Below are 16,181 nucleotides of genomic sequence, written 5' to 3'. Positions count from 1 at the left end.
CTCAGGTTCTAACCCAGAACCTTCCTCACTGGTCTTCAGCAAGAGGAAGAGTTTAATTTTCTTCCCCTTCAATCTGGACTGGCCTGGGATTCGGAACAGAAGAGGCATGTCACCACCTCCACCACGCGCTATTGGTTGCTTAATCAATAGTGCCTGGGTGACAGTGAGACCTCGTCTCTGCCAAAAAAAAAATATATATATATATACCAAAAATTAGCCCGGTGTGGTGGCACATGCCACATGCCCAGCTACTTGGGATGCTGAGGTCCCAAGCTATTTGAGTTGGTTAAACAACAGTGCATGGTGGAGATGGTGATATGCCACTTCTCTTATGGGAAATTAATAGAAGGAAACAAGCTAGACAGTGACTGAGGGGGCTGTTCTGGACTCGGTGATCAGACAGGGATATCCCAAGAGGTGAGCTTTGAGCAGGAACCTGAATGACATAAAGGAATGGGCTCTGCGTAAGGACCACTCCCTGAAGCTGTGCCAGGTCTGTAAAGACCCAGCACCAGGTTGGACACACATGTTCATTGTCACTTCTGTCCTTGAATGCACTGAGATAATCAGGGCTAGAGGGGTGCCTGCCACCAAGAGATGCAGGAGAAGCAGGAATCAGCTACACTGGAGACTCACGTGGTGACTTATGAAATCTCACCCAACACTCACACCAGAAGAAGCTGGTGTTGAGGTTTCATTTAACATGTTCAAGAACTCAAAACCAAGCCAGGCACAGTGGTTCATGCTTGTAGTCCCAACACTTTGGGAAGCCAAGACAGGTGGATCACTTGAGCCCAGGAGTTTGAGACCAGCCTGGGCAACACAACAAGACTCCACCTCTGAAAAAAAAATAAAAATTATCCAGGTGTGGTGGCACATGCCTGTGGTCACAGCTACTTGGGAGACTGAGGTGGGAGGATCACTTGAGCCCAGGAGGTGGAGGTTTCAGTGAGCTAGGATTGCACCACTGCATTCCAACCTGGGTGATGGAATAAAACCCTATCTCGAAAAGAAGGAAGAAGGAGAAGAAGAAGGAGTAGGAGGAAGAGGAGAAGGAGGAAGGAGAGGAGGAAGGGAGGAGGGGGGAGGAGGAGGAAGGGGAAGAAGAGGAAGGGGAAGAGGAATAAGAAGGAGGAGGAAGAGGAAAAGGAGGACAAGAAGAAGAAGAATTATTATTGAAAACCCAACAGGCCCCTTAGTCCATATTGAGGGCAGGAGCAGCAGGTGGACCTGCCACATTTGCAGCCTGACAGAAGACCAGATGAACTGGATTGAAAGACAGAAATACTAGAAGGATTTAGGGAAAGTTCAGAGGTCACACAAGAGCTAGAAACCATGTTATTCAATGTTACTCAATGATTTCCTCTTCTTCCTTTTCCTTTTAATAATTTTTTGGATGTATTATACATTTTGGCCAGGTACAGTGGCTTATGCCTGTAATCCCAGCACTTTGGGAGGCCGGGATGGGCGGATCACTTGAAGTCAGGAGTTCCAGCCTGGCCAACATGGCAAAACCCCGTCTCTACTAAAAATACAAAAAAAAAATAGCCAGGCATAGTGGCACGCACCTGTAAAATCCTGGCTATTCAGGAGGGTAAGCACAAGACTTACTTGAACCCAGGAGGCGGAGGTTGCAGTGAGCCAAGGTCACACCATTGCACTCCAGACTGAATGACAGAGCGAGACTCTGTCTCAAAAAAAAAGCAAGAAAGGAAAGAAAATGGCCAGGTGTGGTGGCTTACGCCTGTAATCCCAACACTTTAGGAAGCCAAGGCAGGTGGATCACCTGAGGTCAAGAGTTAAAGACCAACCTGGCCAACATGGTGAAACCTAGTCTCTACTAAAAATACGAAAATTAGCTGGGCATGGGGGTGCATGCCTGAAATACCAGCTACTCAGGAGGCTGAGGCAGGAGAATTGCGTGGACCTGGGAGGCAGAGGTTGCAGTGAGCCGAGATCATGTCACTGCACTCCAGCCTGGGTGACAGAGCGAGACTCCATCTCAAAAACAAGAAAACAAAACTAGCCCAACCACCATCCACCACTGCAAGCCTCAGAAGGGAGGTTTGGAGAGTGGACCCCTGGGAAGTGTAGCATCATAAAAAGAGGTCGTTTGTGGCCGGGCACAGTGGCTCACATCTGTAATCCCAGCACCTTGGGAGGCCGAGGCAGATGGATCACGAGGTTAAAAGATCGAGACCACCCTGGCCAACATGATGAAACCCCATCTCTACTAAAGATACAAAAATTAGCTGAGTGTGGTTGCACGCACCTGTAGTCCCAGTTACTCAGGAGGCTGAGGCAGGAGAATCGCTTGAACCCAGGAGGCAGAGGTTGCAGTGAGCCAAGATCACGCCACTGCACTCCAGCCTGGTGACAGAGCAAGACTCAATCTCCAAAAAAAAAAAAAAAAAAAAAAAAGAGGTCATTTGCTGCCCCTTCTCTCCCTGTGCAATAGATTAAAGCTGGCAGCAAACTCTTTGCTACCTCCCTACTGAGAGGCGGTGATGGTTAGTTTTTTATGTCAACTTGGCTCAGCTGTAGTACCCAATTATTTAGTCAGATACTTAACTGGATTTTGCTGTGGAGGTGTTTGTGAATATAATTACCATCTACAATTTGTGGCCTTTTTAGTTTATTTTTTGAGACAAGGTCTTGCTCTGTCGCCTAGGCTGGAGTGCAGTGGTTGCTCACTGCAACCTCAACCTCCTGGGCTCAACCAATCCTCCCACCTCAGCCTCCCAAATAGCTGGGAGGCAGCAGGCATGTGCCACCCTGCCCAGCTAATTTTTCTATTTTTTGTAGCTATGAGATATCTCTGTGTTGTCCAGGCTGGTCTCAAACTCCTGGGCTGAAGAGATCCTCCAACCTCAGCCTCACAAAGTGCTAGGATTACAGATCATCTGTTGACTAAGTAAAAGAGATCACCCTGGATTATGTGAATGGGCCTCATTCTGTCAGTTGAGAGGCCTTAGAGCAAACTGAGTTTCAGAAAAGAAGAAATTCTGCCTTGAGACTACAGCATGGTGACCTGCCGAGTTTCCAGCATGGTGACCTGCTGTCACTGTAGATTACCAATTTGCCAGCTCATAATCGCATGAGCCAAATTCCTTAAAGATGTAGTCTTTTTTTTTTTTTTGAGGCAGAGTTTCACTCTCCTTGCCCAGGCTGTAGTGCAATGGTGTGATCTTGGCTCATTGCAACCTCCACCTCCCATGTTCCAGCAATTCTCATCCCTCAACATCCCCAGTAGCTGGGATTACAGGTATGTACCACCATACCCAATTAATTTTTGTATTTTTAGTAGAGACAGGTTTTCACCATGTTGGCCAGGCTGGTCTCAAACTCTGACCTCAGGTGATCCACCAACTTTGGCCTCCCAAAGTGCTAGGATTATAGGCATGAGCCACTGCCCCTGGCCAGATATATGTCTTAAAATCAATTTTATACATATATATATATATATATATATATATATATATATACACGCACACACACACACACACACATATGTACATCTTAAATATATATCTTTTTTTTGAGACAGGATCTTGCTCTGTCACCCAGGCTAGAGTGCAGTGGCATGATCACAGCTCACTGCAGCCTTGACTCACGCTCAAGCGATCCTCCTACCTCAGCCTCCCAGGTAGCTGGGAATAAAAGTGCATGCCACCGTGCTGAGCTAATTTCTGTATTTTTGTAGAGATGAGGTTTCGCCACGTTGCCCAGGCAGGCTTCAAACTCCTGCATTCAAGCAAACCACCCACCTTGGCCTCCCAAAGTACTGGAATTACAGACATGAGCCATCACGCCCATTTATATATCTTAAAATAAATATATAAAGATTGGTTGATTGATTGATTGATTTTATTGATTCTGTTTCTCTAAAGAACCTTAACTGATACAGAGGTGAAGTCTAATTCCCCACTCCTGGAGTTCTGGGCATTCTCTGTGTCTTCTAGGACTTCAGGGCCTAGGTCATAAGAAGCCTTATAGCTTCCTTCTAGGCCTGTTGAAATAGACACCTTGGACCCAGCTGCCATGTAAGCATCCCCATGGAGAGACCCTATGTGAGAGAAACTGAGACCCCAGCAAATAGGCAGCACCAATTGCCAGCCATGAGAGTGAGTCACCTTGAAGTATCTCTTCCAGCCTCAACTGAGCTGCCCAGACTGATGCTGTGTAGTATTGAGAAAGCCATCCTTGCTGAGCCCTGCCCAAATTGTAAATTTGTGAGCAAACTTAAAGTTGTATATATTCTGTTACAGATAGAAGTCCGTGTGCGCGCACACACACACACACACACACACACACGCACACAATTTGTATATCATTTTAACCTGTAAGTTTCCTGGTGGTTCAATATACAATAATAGATCACTGAAACAGATACATTTCCCAACAGGTTTGGAGTCATCAAAAAACTGGTAGTGGGCTGGGCAGTGGCTCACGCCTATAATCACAAAAGTTTGGGAGGCCAAGGCAGGTGGATCACTTGAATCCAGGAGTTCCAGATCAGCCTGGGCAGCATGGTAAAACCCCATCTCTACAAAAAATACAAAAAAGAGTAAAAAGTATCTGGGCATGGTGGTGTGCACCTGTGGTCACAGCTACTCAGGTACTCAGAGGCTAAGGTGGGAGGATTGCTTGAGCCCAAAAGATGGAGGTTGCAATGAGTCGAGACTGTGCCACTGCACTCCAGCCTGGTGATGGAGTGAGACTCTGTCTCAAAAAACAAACAAACAAACAAACAAACAAAAGGCTGGGTGCAGCAGCTCACTCCTGGAATCCCTGTACTTTGGGAGGCTGAGGTGGGCAAATCATTTGAGGTCAGGAGTTTGAGACCATCCTGGCCAACATAGTGAAACCCCATCTCTATTAAAAATACCAAAAAAAAGGCCAGGCGCGGTGGCTCACGCCTGTAATCCCAGCACTTTGGGAGGCCGAGGGGGGTGGATCACGAGGTCAAGAGATCGAGACCATCCTGGTCAACATGGTGAAACCCCGTCTCTACTCAAAATACAAAAAATTAGCTGGGCATGGTGGCGCGTGCCTGTAATCCCAGCTACTAGGGAGGCTGAGGCAGGAGAATTGCCTGAACCCAGGAGGCGGAGGTTGCAGTGAGCCAAGATCGCGCCATTGCACTCCAGCCTGGGTAACAAGAGTGAAACTCCGTCTCAAAAAAAAAAAAAAAAAAAAAAAAAAACAGAAACAAAAAAAGCCAACCATGGTGGTGCACCTGTAATCCCAGCTACTTGGGAGGCTGGGGCACGAGTATCACTTGAACCCAAGAGGCAGAGGTTGCAGTGAGCCAAGATCACACCACTGTACTCCAGCCTGGGTGACAGAATGAGACCCTACCTAAAAAAAACAAAACAAAACAAAAAACTGGTAACGTGTGCATAAATCCTTTTCTATACATTAGGAAACATTCATATATATGTAATTTTTTAAAACTGAAAAAGAAAGCACACGAAACTGCTGGGCCAGAGGCAGGAAGCAGAAGCAGAAAATGGAAGAATTTCCCTTTCAAATTTTTACACTTACAGCTTATTCCCTGTGCATTCAATGTCCTTGAGGAGGAAGGAGGCTGTCAGGAGAGGAGTGAGATCAGGAGGAGCACCCAGCTTGTGGTCAGACAGCCCGTGGTCAAAGCCAGGATCTGCCACTCCCTCACTGCTGGGTGACCTTGGGTAAGTGATTTGCCCTCTCTGAGCCTCACATTAATCATTGGTCAAAAAAAAGGTGGGGGGCTTGTGGGCTTGGAGGGGCTTGGAGGGAGCTTGTGAGGCTTGGATAGACTTGTGGGGCTTGGAGGAGCTGGCAGACACGTGTGTCTTAATTTGGGTTCCCTGGAACTAGACCCTGATACAAGGATTTGAGTGCAAATCCTCTATTTGGAGGGTGACTGTAAAACAAGAATTCAACTGCCTGATGTTTCTTTGGGAGGTGATCCCTGGATACCCAAGTAGGACAGTGAAGAAGTGGGATGGGGAAGGGGATGCAGCAGCAGTTAAAGGGACCTTTATTAAAGAAGTTTCCACTGTGGGCAGCCTGGATTCAGCCCTGCCTAGTGCCTCAGGGAGACAGAATAGAACGTGCACCTCCCAAGCAAGGGAGTCATCCTGCCCAGAGCAAGGGAGCTGGGGTATTTATTGACAGGATACCCACCAGTCCTTACTGAGAGCTGCCTCCAGGGGCGTGATTTCTGCAGAATGTCCTGCCTGCACCGCACAGGTCAGACAGAACTGGGGACAGAGGCAGGGGCTCTGACTGCGGCTCCAGCCGTCAGCAGGAGCACAGCCTGGTGCGGATAGTTACAGCGACTCAGTGAGTGGTGTTCTCCCCGCTCCTTCCAGCACACCCACCCATATGTACACACAGTCACACACACATTTACACACACTTGTGTGCACACTACAACAAATGCGCACACTGTTACCCAAATGCACCCAGACACCAACGCGGTCACTCATGTACACTCCAACGTGCCTGGACACAAAATTGAAAGAATAGAGAAACGAGGGCCGGGCGCGGTGGCTCAAGCCTGTAATCCCAGCACTTTGGGAGGCCGAGGCGGGTGGATCACGAGGTCAAGAGATCGAGACCATCCTGGTCAACATGGTGAAACCCCGTCTCTACTAAAAATACAAAAAATTAGCTAGGCTTGGTGGCGCGTGCCTGTAATTCCAGCCACTCAGGAGGCTGAGGCAGGAGAATTGCCTGAACCCAGGAAGCGGAGGTTGCGGTGAGCCGAGATCGCGCCATTGCACTACAGCCTGGGTAACAGGAGCAAAACTCCGTCTCAAAAAAAGAAAAATAGAGAAACGGACGCCTTAGCGCCTGTTGTCTCCAAATTGTCCAGCAGAGGGAGCGTCCTTCACACTCAGGAGGAAGGAGGTCCCACAGCCGCCAGCGACAGGATCAGACTTGTGTGTTTTGATAATTACACTTGGCCCGGCGTGGTGGCTCACGCCTGTAATCCCAGCACTTTGGGAGGTCGAGGCGGGTGGATCACGAAGTCAGGAGTTCAAGACCAGTCTGGCCAACATGGTGAAACCCCGTCTCCACTAAAAATACCAAAAAATTGGCTGGGCATGGTGGGGCATGCCTGTAATCCCAGCTACTCCGGAGGCTGAGACAGGAGAATTGCTTGAACCGGGACCGAGAGGCGGAGGTAGCAGTGAGCCGAGGTCGTGCCACTGTACTCCAGCCTGGCTACAGAGTGAGACTTCGTCTAGGAAAGAGAGAGAGAGAGAGAGAGAGAGAGAGAGAGAGAGAGAGAGAGAGAGAGAGAGAGAGAGAGAGAATATGACACTTACAGCACTTGCAGGTGTAGCACGGCTCCAGGGACCCAATGACCCTACTCCTCCCCTCCTCCCTCTCATTCATTCACCCTTAGTGGCCCTTGGCGGAAACTCAGTGTGATGATACTGGACTATTCACATGGCAAGGGAAAGCAGAGGTGCAGTGGTGCAGAGAGGGACAATCACGTGCCCAAGGCCGCGCCTGTGAAGGAACAGAGCCCAGATTGAACCCACATATGTCTGATCCCAAGGCTAACTTTGTTTGCTAGCGGATGGCGGGGTTGCACTGAGAAGGGTCCAGGAGATGTTTGGCGAATAATGCGCTCTTGGAGACCCTCGGTTGGGAGGGAGGTGTAGGAGAGGCAGCACCTGCAAGATCCAGGTGGCTCACGTAGTGTCTGGGACTGTTTGTTTCCCGTTCAGCCCCGGAGTACCTCGGACAGGGATTCCGGCCGACGACCCCAGCACAGGCCACCGAGGGGCGCCCCAGGACACACGCGGCCGGCCCAGCTTTAACTCATCTCCTCCACGCCCCTCTAGCCCAACACCTGTCGACGCCCCTTCTATGCAAAGTGGTTAGGGACCCAGACCAGGACTGGGAGCGCGAGGGCTGGGGCAGAAAAGGACTCAGGGCCCCCGCTGAGGCCCCACCGAAAAATGCCCTGAAGGATCTGGGGTGAGTCACTTCATTCGGGAGCTCAGTTTCTACCTCTGTTAAATGGAATAATAAAAAGTGACCATTCAAGAAAGAGATGTTCAGAAACAAAAAATGAAAAAAAATTAAAAGTGACCTCACAAGTCAGTGTGAGGATTAAATGGGACTATATGGGAAGAGCACATAGGAAGCACTCAATAAAAAATTAATTAATTAATTAAAAATATTTTGGACAGTCTGTTTCACCCAGGCTGGAGTGCAGTGGTACGATCTTAGCTCACTGCAACCTCCACCTCCTGGGTTCAAGAGATCCTCCTGCCTCAGCTTCCCAAGTAGCTGGGACTACAGACACACGCCACCACGTCTGGCTAGTTTTTTGTATGTTAAGTAGAGATGGAGTTTCACCATGCTGGCCAGGCTGGTCGGGAACTCCTGGCCTCAAGTCATTCGCCCACCTCAGCCTCCCAAAGTACTGGGATTATAGGTGTGAGCCACCACGCCCGGCCTCATAATTGTTAGGTTAACTTTGGAGACCACCCCCAGGGTTCAGTCCTTAAACCCTTATTCCATACACACACACACACACACACACACACACACACGAGATCTCACCCAATCTTAGGGTTTTGCTTTCTTTTCTTCTTTTCTTTCTTTTAGGTTCTCCAGGTCATGGTTTTTAATCAGAACTGTTTGTCTTTCGAACTGGATAGTTACTTGTTTTATTGAGCTAGGTCTCCTGTGTTTTATAGAATGTTAACCCCGTCTCTACTAAAAATACAAAAAATTAGCTGGGCACGGTGGCCCGTGCCTGTAATCCCAGCTACTCAGGAGGCTGAGGCAGGAGAATTGCTGGACCCAGGAGGCAGAGGTTGCGATGAGCCAAGATCGCGCCATTGCACTCCAGCCTGGGTAACAAGAGCGAAACTCCGTCTCAAAAAAAAAAAAAAAAAGAATGTTTGGCATAGTCCCAGCTCCCTGCCCTCTACACTCCAATAGTAACCACCACTTGTGACAACCAAGAATGTTTCCAAACCTCAACAAATGTCCTCTGGTAGGAAAAATCGCCTCCATTTGAAATTACTTCGCTAGTTTTTAGAAATATAAAAGATTTATACTAAGGCTTCCCAGATGTACATGCCCAACCCAAAACTCTCTCTTGAATTGGAGAACTATCTATCCAACTAACATGTCCATTTCCTCTGAACTGAAACTGACATCCTGACATTTCCCACAAAACCACTTACTCCACTCAGCATTCCCCATGTCAGCTAATGGCAGTTCCATTTTTCCAGATGTTCAAGCCCAAACCTAGAGTCCCTACCTTCTTTCAAACCTCACATCTGATCCACCACCAAGCCTGACAGCACTGCCTTCGTCAACAATCATGCCTCCCTGGAATGTAATTGCTCTCGATCACCCCTAAAGACTCCAGGTTGGTTGAAGCCACCATCATCTCTCACCTGGATGAATGCAGTCACCCCCCAACTGATCTACTTAGTCTCATCTTTGCCTCACGGAGTCTCTGTTCAACAGAGCAAAGTCCTAAGGTAGGCCTGGTGCAGTGACTTACACTGTAATCCCAGCACTTTGGGAGGCTGCGGAGGGAGGATCACTTGAGACTAGGAGTTCAAGACCAGCCTGGGCAACATGGTAAGACCCTGTCTCTACAATGAATACAAAAATTAGCCGGGTGTAGTGGCGCATGCCTGTGGTCCCAGTTACTCAGGAGGCCGAAGCAGGAGGATTGCTTGAGCCCAAAGAGGTCAAGGCTGCAGTGAGCTATGGTTACACCCCTGCACACCAGCCTAGGCCACAAAGCAAGACCCTGTCTCAAAAGAAAAAGTTCGTATAACAAATCTTTTCCCTCCTCTGCTAAGAACTCCCCATTTCTGTCACAATTAAAGTCCCAGAAAAGGCCCTGTGTGAATTTATTTATTTATTGTGTCTCCTCCCTAGTGGTCAACTCTAGGAACCTAGGGCTCAACCAGCGCCTGTCTCACAGCAGATTGCCCAAGAAATATTTGTTAAATTAATTTTTTTTGTGAGACAGAATCGCACTCTGTCACGCAGGCTGGAGCGCAGTGGTGCGATCTGGGCTCACTGCAACCTCCACCTCCCAGGTTCAAGCAATTCTCCTGCCTCAGCCTCCCGAGTAACAGGGATTACAGGCACCTGCCACCACACCTGGCTAATTTTTGTATTTTTAGTAGAGACAGGGTTTCACCATGTTGGGCAGGCTGGTCTCAAACTCCTAACCTCAGGTAATCCACCCATCTTGGCTTCCCAAAGTGCTGGGATTACAGGCATGAGCCACCGCACCCAGCCTGTGGAATTAATATTATTATTGTCTCTAGTAACCTAGATGGAAATAGTCTACAGGCAAATACCACCCAAAAGGAAGATGATACTACTATTATACCACCACTATATATATAAAATGATGGTATATATAGAGTGCATATATACGTAGTATAATAGCAGTATCATCTTCCCTTTGGGTAGCATTTTATGTACATAAAATTCCTGACATTGTCATTGCCCATATTATGTTTTTGAGACAGAGTCTTGCTCTGTTGCCTAGGCTGGAGTGTAGTGGTGCGATCATAGCTCACTGCAGCCTCAAACTCCTCACCTCAAGGGATCCTCCTGCCTCAGCTTCCTAAGCAGCTGGGACTACAGATGTGCACCACCATGCCTGGCTAATTTTTTAATTTTGTAGAAATGGAATCTCACTATGTTGCTCTGACTGGTCTGTAACTCCTGGTATCAAAGCATCCTCTAGCCTCAGCCTCCCAAAGTGCCGGGATTACAGGTATAAGCACCACATCTGGCCCCCACCTTTTATATTCCCATATCAGGAACTACTCCACCATCCAGTTCCCTCAGCCAAATACCTGAACATCACCCTTACTGTCTCCCTCCTCTCAGCTCCCACTGCTAGATAGTCACCCAATCCTGGCCCTTCCTGTTGTCTGGACCTCAGCTTCCCTCTTTCCCAGAGTCCCAACCCCCAGTGGTCCCCCACATGTCACCTCCCTGCCAGCCTTAGATCTGTCCATGTCCTGTTCTGATCCTGCTCACACGCTCTCCATGGCTCCCTATTACCCTCAGCATAAAGCCTGTGCATTTGGTCCCTTTCTTCATTCTGCCCCCACTTCCCAGATCAAACCACCTGGCCCCTGGTGAGTTTCTCAAACACATTCTGCTCTCCCTCAACTCAGGGCATTTTCAGATGTTCCTTCTGCCTGGAATACTCTTCTCTTCCCTTAACCCACTCAATTTCCACTTCAGCATCAGAGAAGTTCTCCCTGACCCGCTCCCCATCCATCTGCCATATTTATCCGCACCCAGGGCCTCTCCTTTGGAGCACCTGTCCCGGGTTGTAAATAAACATTTACATGTGGAATTATCTGTTCAACATCTGCCCCCACCCCCTGAGAATGCTGTGGGAAATAGAAAAGTTCCTTTTTAAAGTTTCCTTTCTTGTTAAACAATAAGTGTGCTAATAACTTTGTTAAGCCCTATTCTATGTAGCTGTTAGACATGCCATGCTGACAGGCACGTAGTACATTCTATGTCCTTGTATTTTAACCAAAATATCTGTGCTGGACATGCTCACAGGCATGTCCCAGCTCCCCATTGCTTTTACCTGTTTAGAAAAGTTTTAAGTTATTAGCCAATTGGGTTTCAGTTTAGATTGTGGGATCTGGCTCCAGCCAACGGAGATCAGACACATCAATAAGGATGACCCCAAATGCGTAAGAAATAAATTTGTGTGTTTTCCTTTGTTCATTGTACTCTCAAGGCATGATGGCTAGCGGGGGTACCCTTCCTGCAGTCCAGGAAGTAAAAGTTGCATTGCATCCTTTGTCTCAGTGCCAATGTTTTTTTTGTGACACTGAGCATCTATTTCCAACAAGGCAGAAATTGGCACCTGCCTGTGGTTCTGAAGCAGTGCCGGCAAACAATCAGTATGTGATCTCTTGACGAAACAAATGAACACACACACTGTCCCAAAAAAATCTGAGTTTATGTCCTAGGACAAATGGCTTTCCAGCCTCCTATCCCGCAGCTTTGCTCAGTTGCAGAGTCCCTCATTCCAATGCTAGGGGCTCCACAGGTAAGGGTCTGTCTGAGCTTGAGGGTGGAGGGTGGGGGAGGTCTGCATCCTTTGCTTTTCTTCTACAAAAACAGAACACTCAGCAAAAGGTCTTTGAGCAAGGGAGGAAGGAAGGGGCTTGCAAGGGTCTGAGTTTACAAAACAAAAGTAAGCAGTCCTGAGCCCAAGATGCAGCCTTATGCCTGAGCCGTTTGCCCATATGAGCTGAGAGTCTCATGTAAGCGATGTCCAGGTTCAAAGCTCTGACCTCAGACTCCAGCTTTCAAGTCCTCAATTTAGAAAACCGCCAGGGGTTCAGCCAGTAGAGGGTGGACCCTGAGTCAGAGTTGGGTCTTAGGTCCTCCGAAGGCTCAGTGGGCAAGGCCTGGAGACCTGGATCCTCAGGGGCGTGGCCTGAGGACTACAAGCCTAGGATCCTGGGGGCGGATCCTGAAGGTCGGGGCCTGAGCCCTAGGGGGCAGGGCCGAGCCTGGTCCCTCAAACAGGACAGGTGAGAGAAGTCAGGGGGCGGGACCTAAGTCTCAAGGGGCGGGATTAGACCCTCTAAGGGGCGGAGTCTTGCCTTGACGGGCATGGTCAGCACCACCCGGCTGCTCAACAGCTGTGCCTGGTCATCCAGGAGTTGAACCTGGACTTCAAGGGGAGTGGCCTATGCCCTCGGGATCTTTGGGGCGTGGCCTGGTCCTTCGGGGACGGGGTCTTGGCCTGTCTGGGCGGGGCCTGGACCCCCGGGATCCGCTCTTGCCCGCGGAGGCAGCGGCTCCACCTTGAGCCAGATGCCATTCTCCGTACGCAGGATGAGCTCCGGCTTCCGCCGCACCTTGCGCGTTCGGTCCACGCTCAGGCGGAAACGTAGCAGCGTTAGTGCCACGACCACGCGCATCTCCGCCATGGCGAAGCTCTGTCCGATGCAGTTCCTGGAGGAAGAGGGGACAGGGCTCAGGCCCAGCTTCTGTGTGAGCACAGGTCCCTGGGCGTCGTATGCCTTCTCTCGAAAATGAAGAAAGCATCCTGGGCTGGGTGAGGGTTAAAGTGAGATCCCACAAATCGCTCAATGAATGGGACCTTGGGGTTGAGTGTTTGAATCCTGGTGCAGCCTCTTACTAGCTGTGTGTCCCAGATGCATGGCACCCCCTCTGTCTCAGTTCCTTCATCTGTAAAATGGGGACGAAGGTATCATAGAGCCAATGGGAGCGTGGGAGCCCAGAACTCAGGGCCTGGCACACCGTCGCACACCGTCGGTGCTCAATACCCAGGATGCTATTGCAGAGTCTGATTTGAGGACATCCTGGCGCACTGGGGAGAGGGCGTTGGGTTTTCAGAAAGGACACCTGGGTGCCATCTGGTCTCTGCTCTTGAGAGGCACATTCCTGATCTTTCCCTGCCTCTGTTCCTCCACAGCTGGCTTGGACTGGGGGAAATAGAGGGGTTACCTGGGTCCTGCAGAGAAGGGCACATAGGCCAGTGGAGAGCGCTGCTGTGGGTTGTCCGGGTCAAAGCGGTAAGGGTTGTACACCTAGGCAGGAACAGCCTGGAGATGAGTCTAAGGGCTGCCCCAGCCTGGCCCTCTTCCCTGAGCCTCTGGGGCGTCAGTACAGATGGATGGAGAGCACCTCAAGGCCACCTCTTCCATTCCACCTTGCACTCACCGCAATGCAGCCACACCTGCCTGCTTCTGCTGTTCACACATACCAGTGAGATTCCACCTCAGGGCTTTTGCACCTGCTGTTTCCTCTGCCTAGAACATGCTTCTCCCTGCTCCTTCATCCCCTAGGGTCTCAGCTCAAACTTCTCCTTGGCAAGGCCTTTCATAACCACTTGAGTTAAGTACCCCCTCCACCAGCTTTTATTTATTTATTTATTTATTTATTTATTTATTTATCTGTCTGTGTTTGTGTGTTAGAGACAGGGTTTCAGGCTGCAGTACAGTGGCATGGTCATAGCTCATTGCAGGCTGGGCGCAGTGGCTCACGCTTGTAATCCCAGCACTTTGGGAGCCTGAGGCAGATGGATCACCTGAGGTCAGGAGTTTGAGACCAGCCTGGCCAACATGGTGAAACCCTGTCTCTAATAAAAGTATCAAAACATTAGTTGGGCATGTTGGTGGGCACCTGTAATCCCAGCTACTTGGGAGACTGAGGCAGGAGAATCGCTTAAATATGGGGAGGTAGAGGTTGCAGTGAGCCAAAATGGCACCACTGCACTCCAGCATGGGTGAAAGAGCAAGACTCCATCTCAAAAAAAGAAAAAAATAGCTCATTGCAACCTTGAACTGTTGAGCTCAAGTGATCCTCCTGCCTCAGCCTCCTGAGTGGCTGACACTACAGGTGTGCATCATGCATCACCATGGCTGGCTAAGTTTTTGTAGAAATAGGGTCTCACTGTGTTGCCCAGGCTGGGCTGGGCTGGAACTTCTGGCCTCAAATAAGCCTTCCATCTTGGTCTCTCAAAACACTGGGATTACAGGCACAAGCCATCATGTTGGGTCAGCTTTTTCCTTTTTGGTAGAGATGGGGGTCTCGCTATGTTGCCCAGGCTGGTCTCAAACTCCTGGTCCCAAGTGATCCTTCTGCCTCGGCCTCCCAAAGTGCTGGGATTACGAGTGTGACCAACTGCACTTGTAAACTGGAACCGGTCCGGTTTTTTTTCTTTTGTGCATGTATCAATACCCCAAATCTTATTTATTTGTTTATTGTCTTCCCCAAACTTCACTGTCAGCTCTGTGAGGGCAAAGACAGTACCATTCTCTATTGTCAGAGCCCAGCACACCCTCTGGCACACAGTAGGTGCTCAGTAAATATTTTTGCCCTAATGAATTAACAACAAGTGGGTGAAGAGATGGCTAAATGGCAAGGGGGAGGGGAATGCGCACTCAGACCCTGCAACCGGCCCTGCTCTCTGGCTCCCTGGGACACAGGGGAGGGGAGGAACTGAGGGCAGGGAGGGTTGGGCAGGCACTCACTGACCTTGGAGTCAGGCCATACTGTGGGGTTGTGGTGGGTCCCATAGATGCTGACCAAGCAGATGATTCCTGTGGGGAAAGATGGGATCAGTGAGCCAAAGGGGAGCCTGGGTCTCCTCCAAAAACATCGCCCTCCTTGGGTCTCCCTGGAGACATGATGTGTCCAGGAGCCATCTGCCACCACCTTCTGTCCATCCTTCTCTAAAAAATTCTGCTGCTCCATCCACTCTTCCCGCCTTTCCCTAAGAGGACTCTATCATCTCCTTTCTTTCTTGCTGCCACGCTGGCCACATGGGGATCTTTCCCACTCACAGATCTGACATTGCTCCTCTTCAGCTCAAACACCTACCTTGGCTCCCTGCTGCCCTAGGATTCAGTTCAAGTGCCATCACCTGGCACTCCAGGCCTTTCACGATCTGCATCCTGAGGCTCTACTCCATAAACGTGCTCACTCTTTCACTTCCACACTCCAAGCCTCACCTCCTACATTCCCTCCTCCAGGCAGCCCTCCCTGCATTCCTCTCCATATTTGAGCTATTCCAGCCCTTATCTCTCCCTTTAGCCTAGTCCTGACTCCACATCCCTGGGGATGTCTGTGCCCTGCTGTATCTCCCCAAGAATGGGCACTACTGAAAACCTGAGCCAGAATCCCCAGCATCAACCAAGACAGGGCTTGGTCTCCAGGAGTAACTGACAACTGAATGAAACTGACGCTCCCCAACTGCACCCTCACAGACCCATCCCTGCAACACTGCCTCCTTCCTTGCCACCTGGACTCACCTGGCTCTATTCCTTGCACACACCACTGGATTTCCCCGAGCACCCCAGAAGCAACAGGTACACAAAGAGCTGCCCCATCTGCAGGGATAGTGCACCCGGGGCAGGCACGGCCAGGTCCCCCATGGACAATAGAGCAGCTACATCACTGGAGGCAGTGCACCAGCAGCAGGGGAAACACGGCGGGCACCTTTGGGTATGATGCGCCCATCTGGGAGCTTGATGTCCTCCGTGCAGCGCCGAGATACAAGAGTGACAGGTGGGTACTGGCGCAGGCTCTCCTTAATGCACATAGTTGTGAAGGGCAGCTGAGTCAGATCATCCCTGGGGAGAATGGAGCTATAATTAGAGGCCAAGCCA

The 16,181-nt window shown here is 49.8% G+C and overlaps 1 protein-coding gene across 1 annotated transcript in view; it reads right to left on the bottom strand.

Moving 5' to 3' along the window:
* Nucleotides 1-11,973: 11,973 nt before the first annotated feature.
* Nucleotides 11,974-16,181, bottom strand: part of CYP4F22 (cytochrome P450 family 4 subfamily F member 22) — a 43,105-nt gene continuing 38,897 nt past the window's right edge. Inside the window, exons 11-14 of the mRNA XM_035285979.3 lie at nucleotides 16,012-16,145; nucleotides 15,049-15,113; nucleotides 13,516-13,598; nucleotides 11,974-12,999 (exon numbers count right to left, since the gene is read on the bottom strand). Coding sequence (XP_035141870.1) covers nucleotides 12,732-12,999; nucleotides 13,516-13,598; nucleotides 15,049-15,113; nucleotides 16,012-16,145 — 550 coding nt within the window. The 3' untranslated portion in view covers nucleotides 11,974-12,731. The remainder of the gene's footprint in view (nucleotides 13,000-13,515; nucleotides 13,599-15,048; nucleotides 15,114-16,011; nucleotides 16,146-16,181) is intronic.

The sequence above is a fragment of the Callithrix jacchus genome, chromosome 22, assembly GCF_049354715.1.
Source record: "Callithrix jacchus isolate 240 chromosome 22, calJac240_pri, whole genome shotgun sequence".
In the NCBI taxonomy this organism is placed as follows: Eukaryota; Metazoa; Chordata; class Mammalia; order Primates; family Cebidae; genus Callithrix; species Callithrix jacchus.
This window is presented reverse-complemented; position numbering and strand designations above follow the sequence as displayed.